At 42.3% G+C, this 24206-nt stretch overlaps 1 protein-coding gene across 2 annotated transcripts in view; it reads left to right on the top strand.

Annotated features, from left to right (window-relative positions):
* The window catches only part of PLA2R1 (phospholipase A2 receptor 1), a 77179-nt gene that overhangs the window by 3507 nt on the left and 49466 nt on the right, over positions 1–24206 (top strand). For both annotated transcript variants that reach the window (XM_038422567.2, XM_038422569.2), the window contains exons 2-7: positions 1524–1907; positions 5113–5280; positions 6953–7117; positions 17249–17362; positions 17908–18057; positions 18322–18510. In XM_038422567.2, the coding sequence (XP_038278495.1) occupies positions 1524–1907; positions 5113–5280; positions 6953–7117; positions 17249–17362; positions 17908–18057; positions 18322–18510 (1170 nt within the window). The remainder of the gene's footprint in view (positions 1–1523; positions 1908–5112; positions 5281–6952; positions 7118–17248; positions 17363–17907; positions 18058–18321; positions 18511–24206) is intronic.

The raw sequence follows: 24206 nt of genomic DNA, 5'->3' as shown, positions 1-24206 counted from the left end.
TCCCCACAACTGCCCAGGCGGCTCTACCATGGCCGAGTTGTGGCTCTGAGGCCCCGCCCAGCCGGAGCCAGGTTGGGGTAAGAGCCATGTGGGCATCTGTGAGGAGCTGCAGACCCTCCACCTGCCCTGGGTAGCGGGTCTGGGGGACAAGGACATGGCTGGGGATGCTCTTGGGGGGGCCCGTCAAGTGGAGGGGCCCAGGCTTCCTGACACTGCTCCAGCTTCCAGCTTGGCCAGGGGCACGGCCTTCGGGGGGGGAAGAGGAGGGGTGGGGGCCCCATCCCCCCTACTTTTGGGAAGGCTCTGCCACCCTTGGAGAGGGGACATAACCTTTTATGTACTTGAAAACTGTTACAAGGATGAGGAAGAAAAATTGTTCTCCTTAACCTCTGAGGATAGGACAAGAAACAATGGGCTTAAATTGAAACAAGGGCAGTTTAGGTTGGACGTTAGGAAAAATTTCCTGTCAGGGTGGTTAAGCCCGAAATAAATTGCCCTAGGGAGGTTGTGGAATCTCCATTACTGGAGATTTTTAAGAGTAGGTTAGACAAACACTTCTCAGGAATGATCTAGAGAATACTTAGTCCTGCCATGAGACCTCTCAAGATTCCTTCCAGTCCTGTGATTTGACTCTTCTCGTTGGGGCTTGCAAACTTGCAGAACCTCTAACTGTTCTTTGTTGTCCATCTTCACTGAAGGGAAGACAAGAAATAATGGGCTTAATCTACAACGAAGAAGATTTAGGTTAGATTTTAGGAAAATCTTTCCAGAGAAAGATGTTATAGTTATTGTTAGAATAGGTTTCTAGGGAGGTTGTGGAATTCCCATCATTAGAGGTTTTTAAGAACAGGTTGTACAAACACCTATCAGGGATCGTCTACATTTACTTGGTCCTGCCTCAGCTCAGGGGGGATGGACTAGATGACCTCTCCGGGGCCCTTCTACCTCTACATTTCCATGATTCTATGAATACTCTATGGCCAAGATTTTGTGACTAATGATTTTGGGTGCCTCATTATTTGGGTGGCCAGCTTGAGCTGTATTGAACAGGCCTGATTTTTAGAAAGTGCTGAGCGTGTCTCAATTGAGCATTAAAAACTACTGATCGCTCTTGTAGTTAACATTTGTTGTAGCTTGTTGTTAACACTTGTAGCTCTATGTAGTTAACATTTTATATAACATAAAATAGTTGTCACAATGCTGGATACTTAAAGACAAAAATGAGAGAGAGTGAGTTCAGAAGTACTAGCCTTAAATAAAAGAGTGGGGGGTTTTGCATTGGGCTATGAAGGAAGGCTGAGAGCTTAGTGCATTTTTTTCTCATGCCGCCATCAACCTGGAACAATCTTCTTGTCTTTGGAGTACCAGTTGTTTTTAATATTTTACATGTAATTTGAAAAATAATTTCAAAGTAAAAGTAAAGTGTGTTTTAATTCAAATGGTCAAAACTAAGGTGTTGGTCCTGTGTAACATATAATGCTTTTTTGCATATTATCATGAACTGAAACTTCTTTTTTCCCCAGACAAAGGGATGTTTATTATCCAAAGTGAAAATCTCAACCTGTGCATTAAAGCAGATACAATTAGACTTGTTCTTGAAGACTGCAATCAACTTTCCAAATATATGTTGTGGAAATGGGTATCAAAACGTCATCTTTTCAACATAGGCAGAAGCACTTGTCTAGGACTGAACATCAGTAACGAAGAGCAACCATTAAGCCTATTAGAATGTGATTCTGCTCAGCATTCATTATGGTGGAACTGTAATGGAAAGCTGTTGGTTGGTGCATCACAATACAAACTAGCAGCTGAAAATGGCAAACACATTGTGGCAAAAAGAATCACTAATCACGAGTGGAAGCAGTACATGTCCTATGATGAAGATCTTTGTGAACGTCCATTTCAAGGTAAAAATAAAATAGTCTCCATTCACATTGCAATTAGAATTTTGTAGTTTCTCTGAAGCAAGGTGAGACATTATCATTTCTGACCTGTATCATGTATCATCATCGTTCCTGACCTGTATCATGCTGAGTCTTTAAATTAGTGGTGGTGGGGTGGTTTTTTTTTTTTTTTTTTTTATACAGTATTATAAAGCACCACAAGTTGGATCAGGATCTCAGTATTACAAGCCCTATGATTTTAACTCAGGCAAAGTACAAATAATCATGAGATTTGATTTTTAAAAAAGCATAAAGTACTTTGAGTCTGGTGCTGACTTTCAAATTCTTCACAGATCCCATCATTCCCTCCCTCCCCTTCCATTTCAGTGCATGCATTTATGTTTCAAGAGGGAAACGTCAACCTCAAACACAAAACGTGTGTGTACAAATGTCAGGAGGGAATTTCTCTATCTTCCTCCTGACATGGACTCCATATTTCCCTCTCTTAACCCCGGCCAGCATTCTCTCCTTCTCTGACCCCCTGTTCACCTTTCCTAAGCGCTCAGAACTCCCTTCCCCAGTTTCTTTCCTTTCCCTGTGTAAATTGCAGTCTGCCCTCTTCTTGGTAATTCCAGTCGCACCCCTTGCTCCCTGGCTGGCTCCAGGAGCTCCCTCTTCCTAACCCAGGCAAGCCCAAGCAAGCTGTCACATGTTCTCCCCCCCCCCCAACCCCTGAAGGCTCCAGCAGCCTTCATCACCCGTGCAGATTCCTGTGTCCTCCTCCAACCAGCCCTATTCCTATTCCTCCTACATTTCAGGCTCCATCAGCTGTCCTCCCATCTCCATCCTCCAGGGGAAGTGGCAATCTCTGTTCTCTCCTGAACCTGCAGCTTCACTCTTCTATAGCACAGCTACCAAAGTGGGAACTGCAGGCAGCACTGGAACATTCCTGAGCATGTGGAAGCACTAGCAGCTGTCTGCAGTTTCCAGGTGCCTTTTTGTTCTGAGTAGGGCAGAGACCCAGAATAGGCACAGAATAGTAGAGCCACCCCATTGCCCCACCAAGCTCAGCAGTAGTGACCTCACCTCCTCAGTGCAATGAGAGCAAGTTAGTGAAGGTATAGGCTCCTGTCTGTAAGATACAAAATCAACCAGAGGTCACAATTCAGTCTAGCAATATGAGTACTGGCAACCTCGAGGTATGGATTTTGAACACCTGAAACACTGGGGTATGGAGATCGGTATTTTGGTTTATCCTATTGGAAAGAAAGGGACCCAGATCAAATTTCAGGATCCAGGCTCAGATTTCAAACATTTAAAGTTTAGGGGTATTTTGATCTGGTGTTTTGGCTAACTGGTGGGTGTGGCATATAAACTAAAGAGTATAGGTTTCCATATTTACAGAATATACAAGCATCCAAATATGTTAACATTCATAAAAAGAATACAAAGATACAGAGATAAAATTTTCACTGTCACATTTCCAGCATGAGCTGTACATTTGACCCCTCACTAAGTCTCTCCATGAGGACCCTTTTCAAGTGACAGGGCCAGCAACTGCACTTCTCTCCTGCAATTTATCCCATTGTTAGGCTGATTCTCCAGATTACAGCACCCCATTTTGCAAAACCATGTTTGCTCAGCAGGTCCAACTAGGTTTGGCCCCTGAGATAGACTTCCTGTCGGGAGCTGTAAGCAGCATAAAAATGCAGTGAGTTAGAACAGCTTAATGAAAACAAAATAGTATTTATGCATCTATAGAAACATAGCAATCAGAGATAAAAGGTTTAAAACAACAAAACAGTCTAAACAAACATTATTTTACTTAATCTCAGCATTTCTCTCAAGATTTAGGTAGACCTGGCTCATCCCTCTGCTCCAACATCTGGGAGAGGAGGATCGGTGTCTTCTCAGCAATCACTGCCCCCTTCTGTCTACCTCTGAGGTTCAGGGCTGAGGCTTTAATCCATCCTAAATCCCTTTACTTAATTTCCCCGCACTTGGATTCCCCCACCCTCTTGGGGTTGCTAAGCCAGCCTGCTGATCAGAGCATTATGGGGATAAATCTTCAAAGGTATTGACACCTATATCGTTTAAATACTGGTGATTGGCTACTTCCAGCCATTGATTTTGGGTTCCTGCTGATGTGCAAAAAATCACTCAGGACTGATAGCATGATAGTAATCAAATAGGTATGTATAATATTCATAAAAATAATACGGCTATCTCCCATGTTTTTCACACTGCCCATTAACATTGTTGGGCTTTGAACGAGATTCATAGTGAATAAACTACTCTCCCAGCCTTATTGAGGCAGATTGCCTTCAGCTCTGGGAAACTAACACTGTGTATGCTGTTGCTGAGGTGTAGACAGAGTACTTTGCTCTCCAGGCTATCAGTCCAGCACCTTTCACAAATATTATTTTCGTGCAAAAGAAAAAAAAAAAGGGGGGTGCTTTAAAAATTCCCTTTTACTGAAGGTCAATACTGTCAAGTTAATAAATTATTTAGTGAGGTAAAGCTTCTTTGCAGCTTTCAGAAGTACTTAATTTTTTCCATATTTTGTTAATGAAAATGTAATAGGAAAATATCTAGATTGTTTTGTAAAGGCATTAACCAAAGATATCGTGATTTCAAATCACATTGGTTACTCTTCTCCAAAGTCAGATTGTTACCATTCACACTGTAAAATATTTTTTTTCCTTTGCTAAAATACACTTATTAAAATTCTAGTGTCAAGGAACTATGAAAGAGAGGGAATTTTGCACTGGGAAAATTCAAGAACAGTAGAAATCCATAAAATACTTGGGGGTTAAATTGTTTGTTTGACGTTGAATATATACAAATAAGGCTATGATGTTCAAAGCCCTGCACTTGAAAATGTATCTAAAAGGATTTATGCATGCAGATCAGGCAATTGCATGTACATTTTTATATGCAATTAGTCACAAATGCAGATTTTGTATGTATAATTACTTTTTGCATATACATTTTTATAGTAGTAAATCAGGGCCACAGTTTTGAAAAATTTCCTGAAAGTCTTAGGTTGAATGGAATTGTTTAAAAAATAAACTTCCGCTGATATAGGGTATGCTGCTGTAGTATTAATAACAGCATTGCTGTGATATCAAATTTAAAAAAAAAAGTAGAAAAGAAACTAGCATTTGACTGATACAGATTTTCCATTTCCCTAACCTGATTTTATTCCTTTTTATTTTATTTATTGTAGAAACATATACCCTGCTGGGAAATTCTCTTGGTTTCCCTTGTATTTTTCCATTTAAATATAAGAACAAATGGTACTACGAATGCATCAAAGAGAGCAGAGAATTTTACTGGTGTGCCACAACAAGTCAGTATGAACGAGATGAAAAATGGGGGTTTTGCCCAAATGCTGGTAGGTACTGCCTTTCTTCTGTTTTGTAATAAAAATTTGTCTGATGTCATACACTAGTTCAAAGAGAGCAAGATGAATCTATGAATTTTATGAATTGCAAGATCATTGCCATTCTATTAGTATGGATGTTTCTTCAAAGAATTATAGCCGTTACTATAATTCTTTATGCTTATCTCTGAGACCCAAATCCAGATCCCTAGAGCAAAATATGAATACAAGGGATGTCCACTAACCTCCACTGACTGTACCCTTGCCCTTCTACCAGCCCACCCATCCAGACTATCTATGGAGACTTTCTCCACAGCATGCAGGTGGATGATGATTCATATGTACAGGGCCTCGACTGTTTTTGACTACAGCACACCTTTTAAACTGCTTTTGATCACACACTGCCTTTAACAGGCTCAGTATTTGGCATTTGGTTCTTCCCCCTTCTGGGGGAGCTGCAATCCACTGTCCAGCCACTTCCTTCTGTGGCAAGTGCAGACGACTGTTTAGCCACTTCCCCAGTGGTGAGGAGCAGGGCGGGAGGGACCCAGTAGATTGCAGCCACTTACTGCATCCCCTCCATCTCCTCTGTGGATCTCCCTGGGCCACTTCCCTGTTTGCCAAGCACCCTCTTTGCCCTAGCCTCAGGGCCTCGGCCTGCAGCACTGCTACATCCAGGGTGCTTGCTGCCCTCAGTCTGCAAAGCAGCCAGTCTACCTCCCTCCTCAAGCTCCAGGGAGTGACTCCTTCTGCTCTGTCCTGCAGCCCTTCTTATATGAGCCTGCTGGGCCATGATTGGCTGTTCCCCTCAGACCCTTTCTAATCAGTTGGCTCTGGCACAGCCTCCCTAGGGCTGCTTTTAACCCGCTTTCTGATAGTGTGGGGCAGCTGCCCCATCACAGATAGCAAAAGACACATCATGACACCAAAGATCACCCACTGCCAAATTTCAAGTCCCCACTCCAAAGCCAAAGGGACATTAGCTTTTTGAAGGAAAAGTTCTCCAGAATTCCTATGTTCTCGGAAACAGCTGAGCTATTTTGGCCAAATTTTCCCCCCCAAAATTCTGCCTGAGACAGACAAGCAAGGTGGAAAATTGAAGCCCAGATGGTTAGAGTTCAGCAAAGTAATAATCAACTGAAAACATGGTTTTATAATGGGGAAATGTCAGGAAATCTTAATAAGCAGTACTACCCAACCTTGCCTTCATTAATTGTTCATAATGTGTTTCATCCCGTAACAGAGAGTCCTCTTGGGTACTGGGTAAGGGGAGATGTAACTGCCTTTCCCCTCTCGCTGTGGGGATGGGGGTTCGCCCTGTTCCTACAAAATTCACTGTGAGTTAGTTTCACCATTACGCTTCTAGGTGCTGGTGCAAATTGTTATAGCTCTGACTGCAGTGAAGCTATGACAATTTACACCAGGTGAGGACCTTCCCCCTAGTACTCACTAACATTGTGAAAAATTGAACAGTTAATTTACATTGGTGAAAAGTCTCTTTTAAAATTCACATAACATCCTATTTCCTTGTGTGATTTTAACACTAGAACATTGAAAATTAGTTCAAACTCATGCTTCAATAGTATTTTCACTTTTGTGTTCAACATTAACTAGATTGTTATATTATAGCATTCTCTGTAATTGTTTTGTTGCATCATGTTGTTTTTAACTGATTTTCACACAGAGCCTGGTAGTGATATTTTTTGGGAGAAGAACCCTGACACCCAAATTTGGTATCAGTTCAATCTTTTTTCTGTTCTTTCTTGGAATGAGGCACGTGTTGCCTGTCAGACACAAGGAGGAGATTTGCTGAGTATCACAGACATGGCAGAACAGAAGTATATAAGTGGTGAGTAGATGTGTAGCTATGTTAAAACTTACTTAAATATATATTTTGCTTGTTTAGCTGGGCAGTTCAATTGATTTCAGAAGGGTCAGGATTTCATCCCTTGTGTCAAATACTGCTCTTGAGTAGAAATGGGCCCCAACCAAAAGCCGGACCCAAACATCCCAGACTATGGAGAAATTCAGACCCAAGTCTAGATCAAAACTTTACAGCTTTGGGATATTTCAGCCAGATTGCCTGAGGAGCAGGCTATATAGAGTGGCTAGTCATTACTAAGACCTAGACCTTTGGAGCCCGAACCAGTGAGTTCACGCAGAAGGGTTTCCATAGATTTGCAAAGAGGTGCTGCAACATAGCCACCAATATCTAGCATATACACCTCTTTTTCTTATCCACTTCTGTTTTCAGGACCTTTCCACACCATTTGTTCCAGTAAAATTCTTTTTAAAATCTGAGTGCAAGTAAGCTATGGGCTTAACAAACAAAGTCCAAGATTTATGTATGTGTTACTCCAGGATGTAGTTATTGTATTTAATCCTTTCCCCTCCCAAATGGTTTACCATAAGGCTTATTATTTCATTCTTGAAAATGAAGCCTTTTTGGAAGCTGAGGTGTATCTGGCCTTTGCAGCTCCATACAGGTAGCCCTGTAGTCCTATACATCCCAACCCAGGAAGCAGTGAAGTGACAGGAAAGGAACAGCCTGCTTAGAGAAACCTCATGGAAGCAGCCAATCAGAGCCCAGTAGCCTTAACTAAAAGAAGCTGCAGGACCTTAGCAGGTCAGTTTCTGACTGAGACCAGAGGACTGAAAAAGGGTGCTCCTCTCTTGACTGGAGGTAGAGAAGAACCTGAGGGAATTGGGTCTGAGATAAGGTTGAAGATAAAAGGGGTCCAGTAGGATGAGGCCCAGGGAAATAGCAGCAACAGATTGGAGTAAGTAGTACGTGACTTCTGTTCATAGCTGGAACCCAGAGTAGTGGGTGAGCCCAGGTACCCCTAAGAGCCACAGTTTCAGGAATTAAACCCCAAGTAGAGGACTGGCCTTGTTTTGGACCCTAAGCAAAGGGCTGAATTTATAGCACCCAAAGCCAGGGCTGAAGACCCTAGCGAGGGCAAATAGACTGTTTGTTATTGGACTCTTTTTAGTATCCCAGAAAGGGCTTCATTTGGACTTTGTGACCTGGCTGGAGGGCCAAGACCCTGAAGACCTGCCAAAGTCAGCTGGCAGCCTTCAGGGGGTGCCAGACGTGAGAAAAGGACTGCATTACCATACCTAGCTACTAGGAGGTGGTCAGGCAGTGAATGCCCTGATTACAACTTTGTGCCAGAAGTGGGATTCAAATCCCTATCCCATCAAGTTCGGATGAAGAGACAGGGTTAAGCATTTAACTGCATCAAGTATGAGATGTCTGATATCCGAGATTTGAAGATTGTCTTCACTGCAGAAGACATGAGGGAGATTCCCACACTTGCACCATTCTGTTTAGATGACAAATTCGAGGAACTGTCCCACATTGAGGTGTCAATAGAGGAGGTTTTGAAACAAATTCATAAATTAAAGTGTAATAAGTCACGAGAACCAGATGGAGTTCCCCCAAGAGTTCTGAAAGAACTCAAATATGAAATTGCAGAACTGCAAAGTGTAATATGTAACCTATCACTTAAAATCAGCTTCTGTACCAGATGACGGGAGGATAGCTAATGTGACACCAATTTTTTTTTTTTAAAGGTTCCAGAGGCGATCCTAGCAATTTCAGGCCAGTAAGCCTAACTTGAGTACCAGGCAAATAGGTTGGTTGAAACTATATTAAAGAACAGAATTATCAGACACACATAAATGAACATGATTTGTTGGAAAGAGTCAGCATGGCTTTTGTAAAGGGAAATCATGCCTCCATCAATCTATTAGAATGCTTTGAGCGGGGTCAACAACTATGTGCACAAGGGTGATCCAGTAGAGATAGTGTGCTTGGACTTTCAAGAAACCTTTTATAAGGTCCTACACCAAAGACTCTTAAGCAAAGTAAGCAGTCATGAGATAAGAGGGAAGGTTCTTTCATGGATAAGTAACCGGGTAAAAGGGGATAGGAAACAAGGGCAAGAATAAATGGTCAATTTTCACAGAGGAGGGAGGTAAATAGTGGGATCCCCCAAGGATCTGTACTGGGACCTGTGCAGTTCAACATATTCATAAATGACCTGAAAAAGGGGATAAATAGAGGAAGTGGCAAAACCTGCCGACAGTACAAGGTTACTCAGGATATGTAAGTCCAAAGCTGACTGTGAAGAGTTATGAAGGGATCTCATAAAACTGGGTGAGAGGCAACGCATTGGCAGATGAAGTTCAATGTTGATAAATGCAAAGTAATGTACAGTGGAAAACATAATGCCAGTTGTACATACAAATGATGGGGTCTAAATTATGTCACCGCTCAAGAAAGATTTTGGCATGATCATAAATAGCTCTCTGAAAACATCTGCTCAATGTGCAGTGGCGGTCAAAAAGCTAACAATGTTATGTGCCATTAGGAAAGGGATAGATAATAAGACCAAAAATACCATAATGCTACTTTTGTAATCCATTGTATGCCCACATAGCGAATACTGCATACAGTTTGGGTTGCTCCATCGCAAACAAGATATATTGGAATTGGAAAAAGTACAAAGAAGGGCATGGAACAGCCTCCATATGAGGAGAGATTAAAAAGACTGGAACTGTTCAGCTTAGAAAAGGGACAACTAAGGTCGGATATGGTAGAGGTCTATAAAATCATGACTGGTGGGGAGAAGATAAATAGAGGAGTGTTGTTTACATCTTCACATAACATGAGATCCATGGGTCACCCAATGAAATTAATAGGCAACAGGTTTAAAACAGACATAAGAAAGTACTTCTTCACACAATGCACGGTCAGCCTGTGGAACTCATTGCCAGGGGATGTTGTGAATGCCAGAAGCATAACTGGTTTCAAAAAAGAATTAGATAAGTTCATGGAGGATAGATCCATCAATGGATGTTAGCCAATATGGTCAGAGATACAACCCCATGCTCTGCATGTCCCTAGCCTTGGTTTTCCAGAAGCTGGGAATGCACGACAGGGGATGGATCACTTGACGATTACCTGATCTGTTCATTCCCTCTTAAGCACTTGGCATTGGCCACTGTCTGAAGACAGGATACTGGGCTAAATGGACCTTTGTCTGACCCAGTATGGCCGTTCTTATATTCTTAACAGGTCTTCCTCAGCAGAAAGCATTGGGTTGCGTTCAAGAAGCCCAACAGTTAAGGGTGTGTACACAGATTTTAAAATACTCCAATTGTTGGATAGGACACCTGAAAAAGGTGACCAGAGCCCAACACAGCCTTACTGGGAGGGACCAATCATGGTGGCGGCCAATACATAAGGCCAGGGAACTCCTATTTTAGAAGGAAAATAGAGCTCTGAGATTGGGATAGCTTGAATTGAAGACAGTCAACGCCATAGCACAACTTGTAATGATCAGTTTAGGACAGCAATTATAGAGTCTAGGCTGAGAGGAGGTGGTATGATGTCCAAATCAGATCTTCCCTCTCTGCTTCAGTGGCGAAGGTAGTGCTGCTAAAACAGGTATGGGATTCAGAGTCCAAGAAATGAGAGGCCAATGGCCACCAGACAGCTAAGGGGAACAGGGAACTAGTTGACAGAAGCCATCAACCAACCAAGACACTGTGATGGGACAATATAGTACCATGCAAAAGCATTTGAAGCAGCTGCTGTAGCTGGAATAGAAGAGAGCAAACAAACTTCAGGAGTGACTGAGTGATCCAACCTAATGTCAGGACACACACACCAGTCCCTCCTCAGTCAAGCAGCTACTCATGGAGATGGATCTAAAATGGGAGATGAAGAAAAGAGGCTGCTAAAGGAGCAACTGCAAGTCTGCAGGTAGCAAAGCAGACTAAGACCTCCCAGCTCCAAGAACAGCTAGACAAGCTCACCGAGGAGTTAAAGGAGAATCAAAAGAGTTGCAGGCAACAACAGATGGAGAAGAAAGCTCTTTACATTGACAGAGGAGCCAAGATTGAGGTGATCTGGCAGAGCAAAGATGTAGTGCTCTGTGCAACTTTGTAACATGAAGTTACATCAGGATTTACAGAGAGCTCTGCGGAATGTCTCCAAGGTGTAGGACCAGCTACAGAATGAACGTAAAGAACACAAGGAAACATATCAGATGAGTCTGCGAGAGCAGAATTTAGTGCTGCAAGCTGCAGCAGCAACGGAACAAGAAGGAGCTGCTCATAGGACAACGGGATTACTTCAGTGCTCAGCTACGAGAATCCATCTGAGCCAGCCACCACTTTCTGAAACAAATTGAGGAACTGAGAGGACAGAGGATAATGGTCCAGGAGAAGGCAGAGAGATGTAATTAAACACAAAAGTATGGAACTGAAGTGGAAAGCAGGGTGATAGTTGACCGGGAAGCTTACATCCCCACAAGGAACGGGGTAAGGTTTTGAGCAGCCAGGAAAATGGTGTGAGGATATGGATTCACCGCCCAGTGAAGGACTTAGTATCAACAGCTGCCACTACCAAGCCTGTGTTGACTGTAGAGGCTCCAATAATGGCAGTAGCCTTTACAGCTACCCAACCCCTACTGGAATGGAGAAAGGTAGAAGATAAGGTGAAACGGGAAGTCATGGCTCAACTCAACATCCTACAGCAGGGGTGGGCAAACTTTTTGGCCTGAGGGCCACATCGGGTTTCCGAAATTGTATGGAGGGCCCGTTAGGGGAGGCTGTTCCTTCCCAAGCAACCAGGCGTGGCCTGGCCCATGCCCCAATCTGACCTCCCCCCCGCTTCTTGCCCCCGACGGCCCTCCTGGGCCTCCTGCCTCATCCAACCCGCCGTGTTCCCTGTCCCTTGACTTCCCCCTGCCGCCCCATCAACCCCCCCCTCCTTCCTGACTCCCCCCCCAGGATCCCTGCCCCCATTCAACCCCCCCGTTCCCCGCCCTCTGACCGCTCCAACCCCTATCCACACCCCCACCGCTGACCACCAGCCTGAACTCCCCTGCCCTCTATCCAACCCCGCTCCCTGCCCTCTTATCGCACTGCCTGGAGCACTGGTGTCTGGCGATGCTACAGCTGCGCTTCCCAGAGCACCAGGTCAGGCAGCCATGCTGCCCGGCTGGAGCCAGCCACGCCACCGCACAGCACAGAGCACCGGGTCAGGCCGCGACTCTGTAGCTGCACTGCCAGCAGGAGCTCGCAGCCCCGCCGCCCAGAGCACTGTGCCAGCAGCACAGTAAGCTGAGGCTATGGGGGAAGGGGGAACAGCAGGGGAGGGGCTGGGGGCTAGCCTCCTGAGCCAGGAGCTCAGGGACTGGGAAGGAGGATCCTGCAGGCTGGATGTGGCCCGCAGGCCGTAGTTTTCCCACCTCTGTCCTACAGGTCCAAAAGGTCAAGGTCTTGTAGGAACTCAGAGATGCACTCCTCAAGGGACCAGATCTTAGCCCAAGCAGTCAGTGGGAACAGGACCCATCTCATAACTGAAAAAGAGACTGGGGAACAGCAGTGTTTGCTGCAGAAGTTGCTGACTTAGCTCCATAATTTGCTTTAGGTCCGGTTGGGGTTGAAGTCTAGCAGGGTTAAAGATAAAGAGTGGGAAAGCCTGAAGGCTAACGTAGCTCATCCTTTGAAAAGAGTTGGAATCGTACAGAGTGCAAACACTACAACAGGAAGATGGATTGAGCCCGGAGGGACATGAGCCAGTTGTAATTAAGAGCTGCCCTGCTATAGGCCTAATGATATGAGATCACAATAAAGCTGCAAGCCAAAGGCACAACTGGACTTCTAAAAAGAAGAGCTATAGCTAGAGGGAAAAAAGAAGATAAAAGTGATCCTGAAATACTGAATTTCATCCATAAAATAGCATTGGTACAGAAAGAACAAAAGTAGGTTTTGCTAAGCCAGATACTACAAGCAGTGGGCAAAACAGTGCAATCCCTGGATTTTGGAAACTCTGCAAGGGACCTAAATGTGGCGAGTGACAGCCTTATCTCTTAAGGTTGTACACGCAGGTACACCCAGGGAGAGTCCTCTCCAGCTCAGGAGGCCACAGCAGAAAAGTTTCTTTCTCATGAAATCCCAATTCTGTTAACCACTGTAGAGCTGAAAAAAGCTTTCAACTAGCTAAACGCTTGGCACATCATAAATTACAGCATGCCATGGACTGTTGAGGATTACGTGCAGTGTATGGGATACCTATAATGGGGGAACTCCAGGCTTTCGTCACTTCATATTTCTCTGAGGAAGACAAGGGTATTGCCAAGAACCTGTCTGACTTCCTTGTAATAGCTAAACAAAAAGTGTCCCCTGGCTCGAGAACATTGTTAAAGGGTAACTTTGGTCAAATTCACCTTTTGATGTATGTTGGCTCTGTAGCAGGGAAGCTCCCAGGGAGCATAAATTGCAAAAGCTTTCTGGGCAGAGAGGTCTGGGAGAGAAGACCTTGAGGAAGCAGGGCAAAGCCTGGAAAGGAGGGGATTTTATCCTTGGACAGAACCACCACCCCAACTCCTTTCTACTGGGGGAGGTATGTGGGTTATCTGGCCTCTGCAGCTCACTAAGGGAGACGTCACAGTCCTACTACGTGTCACCCCAGGAAGTAACAGGAAAGGAACAGCAAAGGTGGATCTTCCAGGCCTGCCTAGAGAAACCTCACAGAAGCAGCTAATCAGAGCCCAACAGGCTTAGAAAAAAGGCACTGCAGAGCCTTAACACGTCAGTTCCTAGTTGGGAGCAATGGAGAGAGAAGAGAGAGAGAACCAGAGGATGCTGGCCCTGAAATAGGGCTGGAGATAAAGGGGGCCTGATACTCAGAAAAGACCCAGGAAAATAGCAGCAACAGATTGGCGTAAGTAGTACATGGCTGCTGTTTATAGGATTCTTGGGTTGGAACCCGGGGTAGTGGGTGAGCCTAGGTTCCCCTAAGAGCCACAGTAAAGTGGTATAAACTCCAAGAAAGGGATAGGCCTTGTTTTGGAGCCAGAACAAAGGGCCGAATTTAATGGGCCCATAGCTGGGGCTCAAGACCCTAGCAAGAGCAAATAGACTATTGTACACTTTGGTACTGCAGAAGGGCTTCATTTGGATTTAGTGACTTGGCGGAAGGACAAGCTGCTGAAGACCTGCCAAGATTGACTGGCAGACTGCAGGGGGTACCTGCGATAAGAAAAGGACTGCAGTTTCACAGCCAGCACTCAAGAGATGAGTGCTCCCATTACAAGAAGTTACAGGTGTGTTCATTTTCCCTGGCGAATTACACAAATACAGTGAGAGAGCCTTTTAATTTCAGGCTAATTTCTTCCCTGTATCAAAATCTTTCTTCTGCAGTACCTGTACTAACTGGATTGGGCTGACCAGAAGGTTTAGCAGGTTTTAAGTAAATATCAGGTATGGGGGAATGACACTCTCTTCATAAACAGAAAACACTTTCTTAGTCTTTGATGTATTTGTTTTCCTGCTTGTAGAAAGGGTCTCTTAAATGAGCCTTTGTTTGTGAGCTTCCTTTAGAGCCTGATCCTAAAACCCTTGAAGTCAATGGGATTTCTAGTTTGACTAAGGAATATAAGTATAGGTAAAGGGTTGCAGAATTGGACTTCTAGTTTGTGCTCTAAAGACTGCTCTGAATCTTGATACTTCCCCTCTCTACAAATACCAGTTTTTTCCTGTTGTTGTAGCTGAGACTTGGCCTGACATGAGTGATTAACACATGGAAGGAGGCCCCATTTCTTGAAAATAGACTTTGGAGGTAAACAGATCATTAGACTAAAAAGACAGACTGTCTGGACCAGCCAAGATAAGAGGGAGGACACCCAGGGAACCATTTACAGCAAACAAAATAATGATGAACAAGATAAGATAGGAATGTAAAGAGGTGGTCAAGAGGAGGTCAGGTTGGACAATGCATGGACAGCTCAAAGTAACCAAGCCAATCCAAAAACATGTGATGCAATGTATACTAAATGCAATGAGATATGTATATAAAGGGAGAGAGTTTCTGCGTAATTTTGGAGCTATTCTGTACCCTTCATCTATTCCCACTGCGTTTGAGCCTGATCAACTCAGTGTAGCATTGCTGTATGCCAAATGAAGATACCTGAGTGACAAAGTCTGGAGTCAAACTGAGTTCTTGGGAATCCGATTGGAAAGAGGTCTTGGAGGGAATCCCAACAATTATCACTTTAAATAATAGGACGTGGCTAAGAGGAAACTCTGAAATTCCTATTACTATAGAATTTGAAATGTCTACAGTTTACAGGTGAAGGCACTCAATATTTATATACATAAGAACGGCCATACTGGGTCAGACCACACATCCATCTACCCCAGTATTTTGTCTTCCAACAGTGGCCAATGCCAGGTGCCCCAGAGGGAATGAACAGAACAGGTAATCATCAGGCGATCCATTCCCAGTCGCTCATTCCCAGCTTCTGGCAAACAGAGGCTAGGGACACCATCCCTGCCCATCCTGGCTAATAGCCATTGATGGACCTATCCTCCATTAATTTATCTTGTTCTTTTTTGAACCCTGTTATAGTCTTGGCCTTCACAACATCCTCTAGCAAAGAGTTCCACAGGTTGACTGCGCGTTGTGTGAAGAAATACTTCCTTTTGTTTGCTTTAAACCTGCTGCCTACTAATTTCATTTGGTGACCCCTAGTTCTTGTGTTATGAAGAATAAATAACACTTCCTTATTTACTTTCTCCACACCAGTCATGATTTTATAGACCTCAATCATATCCCCCCCAGTCGTCTCTTTTCCAAGCTGAAAAGTCCCCGTCTTATTAATCTCTCCTCATACAGAAGCCGTTCCATACCCCTAATAATTTTTGTTGCCCTTTTCTGAATCTTTTCCAATTCCAGTATATCTTTTTTGAGATGGGGTGACCACATTTGCATACAGTATTCAAGATGTGAGCGTTCCATGGATTTTTATAGAGGCAATATGATATTTTCTGTCTTATTATCTATCCCTTTCCTAATGATGCCCAACATTCTGTTTGCTTTTTTGACTGTCCCTGCACATTGAGTGAATGTTTTCAGAGAACTATCCACAATGACTCCAAGATGTTTCTTGAGTGGTAACAGCTAATTTAGACCCCATCATTTTATATGTATAGTTGGAGTACGTTTTCCAATGTGCATCACTTTACATTTATCAACAGTGAATTTCATCTGCAATTTTATTGCCCAGTCACCTAGTTTTGAGAGATCCTTTTGTATCTCTTCACAGTCTGCCTGGGACTTAACTATCTTAAGTAGTTTTGTATCATCTGCAAACCTCGCTGCTTAACATTTTTCCAGATCATATATGAATATGCTGAATAGGACTGGGCCCAGTACAGACCTCTGGGGGACGCCATTCTTTACTTCTCTCCATTCTGAAAATTGACCATTTATTCCTACCCTTTGTTTCCTATCTTTTAAACAGTTTCCAATTCATGAGAGGACCTTCCCTTTTATCCCATGAAAGCTTAAGAGCCTTTGGTGGAGGGACCTTGTCAAAGGCCTTCTGAAAATCTATATCCACTGGATCCCCCTTTTCCACGTGCTTGTTGACCCCCTTAAAAAATTCTAGTAAATTGGTGAGGCGTGATTTTCCCTTTACAAAAACCATGTTGACTCTTCCCCAACAAATTATGTTCATCTAAGTGTCTGACAATTTTGTTCTTTACTATAATTAACCTTAAAATCATATTTCACTCATGCAAGAAAAGCTGAAACACGATGGAAAGTGAAGAGATCATGTTGTTGCAGACATATGGATGTTTTGAGTTCTAAGGGCAGCAGCACTGAATGATACTGGAGAGATTCACATGCTTTGCAGTTCTTGAACTTCTGTATATTTTATGAGTAAGAAAGTATGTTATCCCTACACTGTGACTGGCTGAGTTAGTTGTCTTTCAGTATAATGCTGATTAGTAATGGAATAGAACATTTTCAAGAGCAAAGATTAAATGCCAATGGCATTCCTAAGCCTTCTGGAGTCTTGTTTTAAGCTTTGCTTTGCTATCATCATGAGAGATCAGAACAGTATATCTGCATCTGAAATGTTCATCATGTTTTGGTTTATTTTTTATATTTCAGAAAAGTTAAGCACTAAAAGAATTCTGCTATGGACAGGGCTAAATAGACTGGATGAATCTGCTGGCTGGCAGTGGTCCGATGGAGCACCATTGGCATTCTTGAACTGGAGATCAAGTATTTGATGTTCCTCTTGTTCTGTTTTATTGCATTGTAATTGTATGCTCTCTCTACCTGAAATTTATAAGAGTACTGGCCCTTTTTGTATTTTCGTTTGAAGGGGTATTCAAAACTCCAGGGACATAGATCAGGGTTTAGTTAATTGGACTAAAGGGTATTTTAAAGATCTATTCTATTGGGCATTTTAACTGATTAGTCTCACATTAATATGATAAGCCCTATGACATCCCTTGTCCCATATTTCAAGGCTATTCATTTCCGACAGAAAATGGACACTGGAACTTTTCAGGTATTTCATGGGATAGCACTCAGTGAGCAAACATGTACCAGCAAATATAGATTGTGATGTTCAACCATCCAATTCCTGTGAATTCAATCAGTTCCTTTGCATTATCCAGAGCTGAGCAATAAAACTTGTTTTACTTTACTGAGGGCTTGTGGTTTGTGTATCAACATGATAACACCTGTAGAAGATTATAAGCCTGTTTTTCAATTCAAAAGTAAATTGTGGTTAATTTTACATTTTTTAAAATTGGTTGTAGATCTCACCGATCGCGCACTTGGAGAAAATCACTGTGTGGTGTTTAATTTAAAGGCGCAGTATGGCGCAGACTGGCAAAGTTATAAATGTGAATCTGGATTGCCTTATGTATGCAAAAAATACGGAAATAGTACAGAATATGAAACATTTGGTAAGTCTCTCAATGGTAATATTTCATTTGGTGGGTTTATTGTAAAAAAAAAAAACAAACAAAAGTATCATCTATATTTAGCATTTGTATTTTGATACATGATGATTCATGTTCGTATGTGGATATGTTCTGTCTTTACCTTGGATGGCTTTATATTTCTACTTTTTGTAAATAAAAAAAATAGCTATGACTGTATTATGTATATATGCATAGCCTGAAATTAATTTTGTGTAATATATTCTTATCTTTTATTGTTTAATTAAGATATATGGAAGTACCATCCTACCCGCTGTAACACTGGCTGGTATCCCTACAACCGCAACTGCTACAAACTTCATAAAGAGGAAAAGAACTGGAATGAGGCTTTACTCTCTTGCCAGACTGATAATAGCAACCTCATTAGTATAACTTCCTTGGCAGATGTGGAGTTACTTATTAACCTTCTTGAAGATGGTGAGTGCTAGAGAGTTAGTTTAAACTGTGTTACTTTTAATAGCCGAGTTCTTTTTGATTACGTTCTTTTAATGATGGGTTTCCACATGACTCAGGCATGATATTACTCATCTGGTACAGACATTCGATAGAATAAGAACTTATGATGCCTGCTCTCTCTAGGACAGGGGTGGGCAAACTTTTTGGCCTGAGGGCCACATCTGGGTATGGAATTGTGTGGTGGGCCATGAATGCTCACACAATTTGGGGGGGGGGGCGCTCTGGGGTGGGCCCAGAAATGAGGCATTCAGGGTGCAGGAGGGTGCTCCAGGCTGGGACTGAGGGATTCGGAGGGTGGGAGGGGGGATCAGGGCTGGGGCAGGGGGTTAGAGTGTGGGAGGGGGTCAGGGGTGCAGGCTCTGGGCAGTGTTTACCTCAAGCAGCTCCCAGAAGCAGCAGCCTGTTCCCACTCCAGCTCCTACAGGGAGGCACAGCCAGGTGGCTCTGCGTGCTGCCCTGTCCACAGGCACCGCCCCTGCAGCTCCCATTGGCCACGGTTCACAGCCAATGGGAGTTGTGGTGGTAGCGCTTGGGTGGGAGCAGTGTATGGAGCCCCCGGATGTCCCTATGTGTAGGAGCTGGAGAGGGGACCTGCCACTGCTTCCTGGCGCTGCGCAGAGTGGGGCAAGCCCCTGACCCTGCTTTCTGGCAGGAACTCGGGAGCTAGATTAAAACATCTGGAGGGCCAGATACGGCCCCCGGGCCGTAGTTTGCCCACCCTTGCTCTAGGATCCTCACAAGAATTAGACGTCTATCTCATCTGCTACCCCAATGAGCACAGTTGTAATTAAATAAACAAAATGGATGTGTATGAAGTGAGTTAAGGGCCATATTCTCCCCTTCAAAAGAAGAGCACTAGCCCATGCACTTCAACGCCCTTTTGTAAGGCTCCAGAAAACACTATACTAGTCCAACCTCCTAGAGGGAACAGAGTCTAATGGTCAAGTGTCTATTACCATAGATCTACCAATGCGAGGAGCCTAGGTAACAAAATGGAGGAACTAGAGCTACTGGTGCAGGAAGTGAAACGAGGTATTATAGGGATAACAGAAACATGGTGGAATAGTAGTCATGACTGGACTACAGGTATTGAAGGATTTCTGCTGTTTAGGAAAGACAGAAATAAAGGTAAAGGTGGTGGAGTAGCATTGTATATCAATGATGAGGTAGAATGTAAAGAAATAAGAAGCGATGCAATGGATAAGACAGAGTCCATGTGGCCAAAAATTACATTGGGGAAAATAACTAGTAGAGCCTCTCCTACGATAGTGCTTGGGGTGTGCTATAGACCACCGGGATCTAATTTGGATATGGATAGAGCCCTTTTTAATGTTTTTAATAAAGTAAATACTAATGGAAACTGCGTGATCATGGGAGACTTTAACTTCCCAGATATAGACTGGAGGACCAGTGCTAGTAATAATAATAGGGCTCAGATTTTCCTAGATGCGATAGCTGATGGATTCCTTCACCAAGTAGTTGCTGAACCGACTAGAGGGGATGCCATTTTAGATTTAATTTTGGTGAGTAGCGAGGACCTCATAGAAGAAATGGTTGTAGGGGATAATCTTGGTTCAAGTGATCATGAGCTAATTCAGTTCAAACTGAATGGAAGGATTAACAAAAATAAATCTGCAACTAGAGTTTTGATTTCAAAAGGGCTGACTTTCAAAAATTAAGGAAATTAGTTATGGAAGTGGATTGGACGGAAGAATTTATGGATCTAAAGGTAGAGGAGGCCTGGGATTACTTTATATTAAAGCTGCAGAAGCTATCGGAAGCCTGTATCCCAAGAAAGGGGAAAAAATTCATAGGCAGGAGTTGTAGACCAAGCTGGATGAGCAAGCATCTTAGAGAGGTGATTAAGAAGAAGCAGAAAGCATACAGGGGAGTGGAAGATGGGAGGGATCAGCAAGGAAAGCTACTTTATTGAGGTCAGAACATGTAGGGATAAAGTGAGACACGCTAAAAGTCTAGTAGAGTTGGACCTTGCAAAGGGAATAAAAACCAATAGTAAAAGGTTCTATAGCCATATAAATAAGAAGAAAACTAAGAAAGAAGAAGTGGGGCTGCTAAACACTGAGGATGGAATGGATGTTAAAGATAATCTAGGCATGGCCCAATATCTAAACAAATACTTTGCCTCAGTCTTTAATACGGTTAAAGAGGATCTTAAGGATAATGGAAGCATGACAAATGGGAATGAGGATATGGAGGTAGATATTACCATATCTGAGGTAGAAGCGAAACTGAAACAGCTTAATGGGACTAAATCGGGGGGCCCAGATAATCTTCATCCAAGAATATTAAAGGAATTGGCACCTGAAACAGCAAGCCCATTAGCAAGAATTTTTAATGAATCTGTAAACTCAGGAGTTGTACCGAATGATTGGAGAATTGCTAATATAGTTCCTATTTTTAAGAAAGGGAAAAAAAAAAAGTGATCCGGGTAACTACAGGCCAGTTAGTTTGACATCTGTAGTATGCAAGGTCCTGGAAAAAATTTTGAAGGAGAAAGTAGTTAAGGACATTGAAGTCAGTGATAAATGGGACAAAATACAACATGGTTTTTCAAAAGGTAGATCGTGCCAAACCAACATAATCTCCTTTTTTGAGAAAGTAACAGATTTTTTAGATAAAGGAAACGCAGTGGATCTAATTTACCTAGATTTCAGCAAGGCGTTTGATACCATGCCACATGGGGAATTATTAGTTAAATTGGAAAAGATGGGGATCAATATGAACATCAAAAGGTGGATAAGGAATTGGTTAAAGGGGAGACTACAGCTGGTCCTACTGAAAGGCGAACTGTCAGGCTGGAGGGAGGTTACCAGTGGAGTTCCTCGGGGATCAGTTTTGGTACCAATCTTATTGAATCTTTTTACTACTGACTTTGGCACAAATAGTGGGAGTGTGCTAATAAAGTTTGCAAAGCTGGGAGGTATTGCCAATTCGGAGAAGGATCGGGATATTATACAGAGGATCTGGATGACCTTGTAAACTGGAGTAATAGTAATAGGATGAAATTTAATAGTGAGAAGTGTAAGGTTATGCATTTAGGGATTAATAACAAGAATTTTAGTTATAAACTGAGGACGCATCAGTTAGAAGAGGAGAAGGACCTTGGAGTATTGGTTGATCATCGGATGACTATGAGCTGCCAATGTGATATGGATGTGAAAAAAGCTAATGCGGTTTTGGGATGCATCAGGAGAGGCATTTCCAGTAGGGATAAGGAGGTTTTAATACCATTATACAAGGCACTGGTGAGACCTCACCTAGAATACTGTGTGCAGTTCTGGTCTCCCATGTTTAAAAAGGATGAATTCAAACTGGAGCAGGTACAGAGAAGGGCTACTAGGATGATCCAAGTAATGGAAAACTTGTCTTATGAAAGGAGACTTAAGGAGGTTGGCTTGTTTAGACTAACTAAAAGAAGGTTGAAGGGAGATATGATTGCTCTCTATAAATATATCAGAGGGATAAATACAGGAGAGGAAGAGGAATAATTTAAGCTCAGCACCAATGTGGACACAAGAACAAATGGATATAAACTGGCCATAGACTTGAAATTAGACGAATGTTTCTAACCATCCGAGGAGTGAAGTTTTGGAATAGCCTTCCAAGGGAAGCAGTGGGGGCAAAAGATCTATCTGGTTTTAAGATTCTACTTGATAAGTTTATGGAGGAGATGGTATGATGGGATAATGGGATTTTGGTAATTAATTGATCTTTAAATATTCATGGTAAATAGGCCTAATGGTCTGTGATGGGATATTAGATGGGTGGGATCTGAGTTACTCAGGAAAGAATTTTCTGCAGTATCTGGCTGGTGAATCTTGCCCATATGCTCAGGGTTTAGCTGATCGCCATATTTGGGGTCGGGAAGGAATTTTCCTCAAGAGCAGATTGGAAGAGGCCCTGGAGGTTTTTCGCCTTCCTCTGTAGCATGGGGCATGGGTCACTTGAGGGAGGATTCTCTGCACCTTGAAGTCTTTAAACCACGATTTGAGGACTTCAATAGCTCAGACATAGGTGAGGTTTTTCGTAGGAGAGGGTGGGTGAGATTCTGTGGCCTGCATTGTGCAGGAGGTCAGACTAGATGATCAGAATGGTCCCTTCTGACCGTAGTATCTATGAATCTATATTCCAGCTTCTGAGCAAGTCCTGAGTAAGCCCTTTGCAGTCTGATTTTTGTTGTTTTCATTTTACTATTGGCTGGGCCCCTGCAAACTGCTCCCAAGCATCTATATAATAAAATTCCAGGATTGTCACTCTGAAGCCTAGAATGTCTGAGTCAGTCTGAAATGATGGAAACAGCTACAAGCATGGCTGAGTGTTTACATTGTGTTTACAGTATTGCCAGGTTCGATCATCACTGGAATTCATGGTCTGTTCCTGTCCAGTTCTTAAGTTCTCAGGAATTTTTGCATTTTTTTTTTTTTACACTTTACAAATTACACCTGTATGATAGCATGGGGTTTTACTTAATTCAATAATAATCCCTGTGTAAAAGCTATGGAGCAAGAACTACTACTGCTCAAAGCAGCAATGCTTATGATACTTTTTCTTTGCAACTTAAGTTGCCCTGAGTAGGGAATCTACAGTAGCTCTTCCAAGATGTCATGCCTCCCCAGCCCTGTAGAGCAGAGCTCCCATTAGTTCCCAGGCACAGAGGCTGGGTGGGAAAGGATTAGGGTTGTCGATTAATCGTGATTAACTCAAAAAAAATTAATCACAATTAAAAAAATTAATTGCAATGTTATACAATAGAATACCAATTGAAATTTATTAAATATTTTGGATGTTTTTCTACATTTTTAAATGTTAATTTCAATTGCAACACATAATACAAGGTGTACAGTGCTCGCTTTACAAATACTTTCACTGTAAAAGTGAATAACCAAAGAAATAGTATTTTTCAATTCACCTCATACAAGTACTGTAGTGCAAACTCTTTGTCATGAAAGTGCAACTTACAAATGTAGGTTTTTGTTGTTGTTGTTTTTTGTGACATAACTGGACTCAAAAACAAAACCATGTAAAATTTTAGAGCCTACAAGTCTACTCAGTCCTATTTCTTGTACAGCCAATTGCTAAGAGAAACAAGTTTGTTTACATTTGTAAGTTCAACTTTCATGATAGAGATTGCACAACAGTACTTGTATTAGGTGAATTGAAAAATACTGTTTCTTTTTTACAGTGCAAATATTAGTAAAAAAAAAATAAATATAAAGTGAGTACTGTATATTTTGTATTCTGTGTAGTAATTGAAATCAATATATTTGAAAATGTGGAAAACATCCAACAATATTTAAATAAATGTTATTGTATTGTTTAACAGCACGATTAATTGTGTAATTATGATTGATTTTTTTTTTAATCGCATGACTAATTATTTTAATTGTTGAAAATTGTTAAAAAGGATACTACTTCATGGTCAACTTTCTCTTCTATAATGTGTTTCTCTGCCTTGCATGCATATGCTCCTAATTTTTTTTCCCCCATGGGCATTTACAGATCATAACATCACATACATTGGTTTACTTTTGAAGCCATTTTTTAAAAAGTGAAGCAGAAACATATCTCTGTGTAAATTTTCAGAAAGTTTGTGTAATTTATTTTTTGAAAAATAGGTGAAACTGACTTTAAAAAAA

This window comes from Dermochelys coriacea, chromosome 11, assembly GCF_009764565.3.
Source record: "Dermochelys coriacea isolate rDerCor1 chromosome 11, rDerCor1.pri.v4, whole genome shotgun sequence".
Lineage (NCBI taxonomy): Eukaryota > Metazoa > Chordata > Testudines > Dermochelyidae > Dermochelys > Dermochelys coriacea.
Note: the sequence above shows the minus strand (reverse complement) of the source record. Positions and strands in the feature narration are given on the sequence as shown.